The sequence below is a fragment of the Merops nubicus genome, unplaced genomic scaffold (assembly GCF_000691845.1).
Source record: "Merops nubicus isolate BGI_N331 unplaced genomic scaffold, ASM69184v1 scaffold10048, whole genome shotgun sequence".
NCBI lineage: Eukaryota > Metazoa > Chordata > Aves > Coraciiformes > Meropidae > Merops > Merops nubicus.
Window position 1 is genome coordinate 3,578 of NW_008623632.1, and position 5,901 is coordinate 9,478.

Sequence of the window (5,901 nt, forward strand, 5' to 3'; positions counted from 1 at the left end):
GGCACACACCCCTCTCTGCGGGCACAGGGCTGCAAAAAGAGCCTGGGCACAAAAGGGGCAGAGCCAGGATGGCCTGTGAGGGGCAGAATGCACCTTCCTGCTTCCTAGGGCAGGAAGACAACACAGGATGAGTTTCTGCTGCTGTTAAAGTGTGGTTTAGTTCTTTTTTCCTTCTTGAAGGATGGGAGGACAGGCAGATCCTGGCACACACGGAGCCCTTCCCTCCTCCTCGGGGTGGATGTACTTGTAGTTGCTACACACCGTTTTTTTTGGTCTGGGAACATGCAAACAGGTTTCCCCTGGGCACCCTCCAGGTCTCCTCCCAGCTGTCCTTAGGGGATGCTTTTGTGAGGGCTTGAGATGCTCCCCCCAGAGCCCCAGCTCCTGGGGTAGGATGGGGTTTATTTGGGGTGCTGTGCTGCTGAGGCACCCTCCAGGAGTCTTCCCAGCTGTCCTCGGGTGATGCTTTTATGAGGGCTTGAGATGCTCCCCCCAGAGTCTCAGCCCCTGTGGTAGGACGGGGTTTATTTGGGGTGCTGTGCTGCTGAGGGACTGACCCACCCACCCCCTGCCTGCTCCAGGGGTGTGACACTGATCCCCAGCAAACCTGCAGCACCAGGCCCGTGCTCTGGGCTGGGGGGTGGTGGGATAACAGCTCCAACCAACCCCCAACGGGCTGGCCTCAGTGTTCATCTGCTGTACTACAGAGGAACACTCCTCGTGCTGGCAGGAGCTCCTGCCTGGGTTAGTTCTGGTGCTGCCCCTCACACAGCCATGCCTTCAGAGCAGTCAAGTGTACCAGACAAAGACCAAGGACATTTGTTCTGCTGCATAGAAAACCTTGTGCTTTAATTCAGGAGAGAACATGGCTTCCTTGATGGCTGGGCTGTGGCGCTTGATTATTCCCATAATTGTCCTATCACACTTCTCAGCATCTCTTCCATCCCAGGAGAGGTAAGTCTTCCTTGTGCCTCTGCTTCCTTTCTCTCTGTAGCTTTTTGTTCAAAGAGCTTGCTAGTTATAAAGTCAGCCTTTTATCTTCCTCCCAGAACCTGCAGCTGCTTGGCTGTTGGACTCGTTTCTTCCCTAAATGGATTTTGTTAAATGAGTATAAATGTTGTAAATGTTTTCCTCTTGCTTAAGAGTGGAAACACTGATTTGACTTAATTCAAGAGGAAAATCAGGACCCCAAACAGCTCAAACAAGAATCAAAAAGACACCCTTGAATCTGTTTTCCCACTAGATATTATCCACACTGCTAGAGGTCGAAGTTTCTGTTCCAAACAGCCTAGTCCCCTGAAACCAACACAACATTAGCACAAATTCTTGCCCACCTTTGTTTGGGAGCCTCTTTCCTTGAGCGAGCAGTTTTAAATGTCCCTTCTTTGGTCTTAAAACATCCCTGTTGACCTCTTCTTCCCTTCCAAGCAGGACTGAGAGACACGCTGATGGGCTCTTCCACAGTGAGCTCAGCAAGATGAACGGCAACGCCTACGTGCAGCAGCTGGTCAGGCACTTGGTGGGGCTCAAGGAGAGGTGAGGACCACCCCCAAACCCCCCTCCTGGGGCGTGGGGGTCTCCACGGGAGGGGGGATCCCAGCAGTGAGGGGGATGCACACGGGGCTGAGCTGTCTCCAGCTCCAGGGCCAGCCTGAGCATCGGTCTCACCCGGGAGGTGCCCGAGCTGCCGGGAGGGCTTCGGGCACGTTGGCAGAGGGCAGGTTCTGTGTCTGGTGGGAAGCCCCCGTGGCAGGGCGGGGAGCAGCAGCCTCTGCAGCACGTTTTCCCTGGCACAGGTCCCAGAGGCACTCGGACGGGCTCTTCACCAGCGAGTACAGCAAGCTGAGAGGCAACGCCCAGGTGCAGAAGTTCATCCAGAGCCTCATGGGCCGCAAGCGCAGGTGGGAGCCCTGGCCCTGGGCACGGGGGGCAGCCCGGGCCATGGGGGGCTGCAGGGACCAGCCCCCAGCTCCTGGGGAGGGGGTGGCACGACTGGTGCTGTGGGAGACTGGAGACAAGGGCTGCTGGGGCTGGGAGCTGCTGTGGAAGAGCAGAGGTGCCCCAGGAGCCTGCCCTGTCCATCAGAGCAGGGCACCAACCTCACTGAGGCCATTGCCAAGCATCAGCCAACACCATCTACTGCATCTGCACAGGGAGCTTAGTCCACAGGACACAAATCTTCACACCAGATCACAGCCCGGGGGATTTTTCTTTGCAGTTTGATTTAGCCTTTTGGGGAGAGTTGTAGATGATTTACCTCCTCCAAATAAAGCACCCGAGAAGCTGTTGGTGGGTAAATGGGCTCTGTAACAGAATGAGAACCTCTGGGTTCCACAGTCCCCACCCGTGGCTGCCAGGCTGGGCAGGCTTGAGACATGATCAGATCTATGGCCAGTATGGGACCTGTCATCCAGCTGAAATATGGGGCCAGTAGCTCCTGCTGGAGCCACGTGTGTGGAGCCATGAGCTGTGACACGGGGACAGTGTGTGACCCACCTCAGAGCTGCTGCTCTGCTGTGGGGGGAGAACATTGCCTGGAGGGGCTTCCTTCAGACCTGGTCCCTTCTCCAAGGCAGAGATGTAGAACATTGATCCCTTCCCATCTCTTCAGGCTGCTTTGGTCCTTTCTGGGGCATGTACCACTCACAAAACCCTGGCAGATGTGGGAGGGTTTTAGTTTCCAAGTGCTGGAAAAAGGAACAGATCCATGGGAGGAAGGACCTGCTGGTACAGGGTGGTGAGGCAGTGCCAGTGCATGTGGGACCCTGTCCCTCTGCCAGCTGGAGAGCATCTGAGCCTGATCCAAAGAGGATGCTTCTTTTTCCTCCTGCACAGCTCTGGTGACAGGCAGCAGGTTCAGAGCGTGGACCATGGGGCTGGTCGCTGGGGGTGGACCCTGCCCCCCAGCCAGCAGTGCTGCTTCACAGCTCTGGGGCTCACACTGCTCCCTGGGGTTTGCTTACACCACGATTCATTGTCTTTATCCAAACCAGCTCTCCAGGCCCAGTCAACACAGATGTGCAGGGGAGAGAGGAAGAGAACAGCCGGGAGGAACTTTGCTTTATGTGGTTGTACCAGAGCTTTCTAAACACCAGGTGGGTGGGACAGACTTGTCACCTCTATGGCCCCCATCACCAAAAGACTGAAGCCAAAAAAAGGACGTTTAGTAACTTATAAATGCCCAGTTTTTGCCCCAAGCACAGATCTGGTGCAGTGCAGACCAGGCAGCCTGCATCCACAGTAACCCACTGCTGTGTGCCAAGCCCCCCTGGCACTCAGGTTTGCCTTACCTAAAGCAGAGCTGGGATTGAGATTCACAGCTAAGAAGTGCCATGTAAGAGCCAGTTATTAGAAATTATAAACCCCAGGAAAAGAGGATCTTTTTGTAATCGTAGGGTTGTCATCCTGGGCTGAAATGATTGTTCAGGACACTCAGAAACCTGGCAAAATGGTTAAAATAGAAATTCTGTGCTATCCTGTCTTGATTCAGTTATTGATCCAATCCCACGCCTCAGGAAGGGCTGTCCCTGTGTCTGGACATTGTCTGGTCCTAGTCACCAACCAATGTCAATTAGACATCTCTCAGCTAAATCCCAAAAATCAGGAGGAATGAGCTGGCCCTCTGTCCACACTGCCTGGAATGAATGGGGATGATAACCCCAATAGTCCTCCCTGTGTGATTGTGGGGTGCTGGCTGCAGGCAGACAGGAGCTGGGTCCCTCTGCCACACATCTGCTCCTTGGAGTCATCTTTGGACTTTACAGGGTGCCCCTGTCCCCTCCCTGCAGCCCGTGCCCCAGCAGTAACCAGCCACCCTGACCCTGACCTGTTTCTTCCCTTCCAACAGCCACTCGGAGAGTGATGCCAGGGAAGCTGCTGCAGCCACCAGCCAGTACCTTTGCCCCATCTCTAAGCAGCTCTTTGCAGACACCAAGGAGGATTCAGACAGTTTGGACTGAAGGTGAAGGGAACGACCCAGCCGAGGAGCAGCTTTGCATGTGAATAGCCTGGAAAATGAACAGGGAGCTACTGGATTTGCTTAGGAGCCAAAGACCAGTAAATAAAAACCAAAACTGTGGCAAGTAGCCAAACCCCAATAACCCCACTTAGCTTTTCCAGTGAGCTATGTCAGTGTGTGCTGCTGTCAGTAGATGGAGCCTGAGGGAAGCACGTTGCTCCCAGCTCCTGTTAGCACCTGCCTGCTTCCCACTCAAATAAAGAGGTGTCAGCTCTGCTGTGCTCTGCCTGCTCTTTGGGAGACACTAACCAGGGTGCTGGAGCACTGGGAATTCAGGGCAGGGGAGAGGTATTTTGCCAGGCTCCCTCCCCATGAGCATGTTGGGGCCATCACAGCCTCCACGGAGCAGAAACTTACCCAGGGGCTACATTTCACTGCAAAGAAATGTACTGAGAGCTACAGCACCTATTACACACTGTAAATATTATTTCCACCCCGTTCTGGCCCTGTGTTTACCAGCCCAGCCTGTTCATAGCCACTAATGGCAAAGTTCCCTCAGGAGGAATTTGTTCCCCCTGTTTAATGAGGTTAATGTTATCCCTGCACCATGCTGCCTGGCAGATCCCCTCCTCTGACAGGGCAGCAACTCCACCTTTCCTGTAAACCCCACTGATTTTTGAAGAGCAGCTCTAGAATAAGGCATTTGTCAGCTACAATTGTGTGCTGGCCACAGGACAGCTCAGTCCCTCCTGTTTTCACCTTTTATCACAAACATACCTCCTGCAGAGGAGCTTGTCCACCTCAGATGTTCATCCAAGCACCTTCCCCTTCCTCTGACTCTGGAACCCTCTTCTCACAGACCTCAGCAGTTGTTTGTTCTGGTCCATAGGAGCTCTGCTAGAGAAGAGACCCCTTGGAGGGCTTTGGGGAGGAGGGTTGGTGGGCTGTGTCTTGTCAAGCCACTAACAACCATCTGGCTAAAACACAGCACCTGAGAACTTCCTGAGGTCAGCTGGGATTTAAGAAGGAGCAGGGAGAGCAGCATCTCCTTTCTCCTCGTACATGAGGGGTAGGTTGGAAGCAGTGCTGCTGCTTTGCCCAAGTGTTTGAGCATCTTGCTGGGTGATATTTGCCTTGGAAAAAGGTGCTCAGAAAAAGGCAGGAGAGGAGAGCAGAGCAGCACACTGCTGAGGCTTCAGCAAGCTGCTGGGGTGTGACTGGAGCCTGGATGGAGATTCTGGGGAGCATCCCTACAAAGAGCCACTGCTGGCCACTGGTAGGAGATGTGTTGTCCCCACAAAGCTGCTGGGCTGCAGCTGAGCCTGGTCCCTGTCTCTGATCCCCCCTGCTCACCTCCTGAGGGTACTGTGGGGTGGCTGAGAAAGAGCAAGAGTGGCTCAGGGATGTAACTGGTTATCTTAGCACAGGGATCTACCTCCTCCCTTCACCATCTCACTGAGAGAACTGCCACTCTGGCTTTGTGCTTACTGAGACCTTTGCCAGAAATAAAGATATTTAAGAGTTACCTTTCAAGTTTTTTAATTGTTTTTCAGCAACAACAACATGACAGACTGAAACTAGAAGAGAGAAACCATCAGGCATGGGCTAGAGAACAAAGCCTGTTATAAAAGGGAGCATGGGCTGTGAGGAAAAAGCTATAGGGGTATAGGGTATATCTATAGGGGTATAGCAGCATCATGGTGACTTTTCCCAGGAAATAATCTGACCAAAACTATCTCTGGTGCATAGAAACATGAACATCCCTTCCTCCCACTGGGAGAGGCTGGAGCATGCAGACAGCCTGCAGAGTGCCCTTGTCCCCCAGGCTCACCTCAGGGGGCTCCACTCTGAATTCTGAAACGCTTCAGACACGTCCTTGTTGCTGCTGAGACTTTAGGAAGGACCCAGGAAGTGGCAGGCGGAACATTTCTCTTCCATACCGT

The 5,901-nt window shown here is 53.6% G+C and overlaps 1 protein-coding gene across 1 annotated transcript; it reads left to right on the plus strand.

Moving 5' to 3' along the window:
- Positions 1 to 865: 865 nt before the first annotated feature.
- On the plus strand, positions 866 to 3,959 carry LOC103777576 (glucagon family neuropeptides-like). Its single transcript, XM_008945134.1, has 5 exons — positions 866 to 954; positions 1,432 to 1,536; positions 1,797 to 1,901; positions 2,994 to 3,095; positions 3,848 to 3,959. The coding sequence occupies exons 1-5, from the start codon at positions 866 to 868 to the stop codon at positions 3,957 to 3,959; spliced, it is 513 nt and encodes a 170-aa protein (XP_008943382.1).
- Positions 3,960 to 5,901: the final 1,942 nt, after the last annotated feature.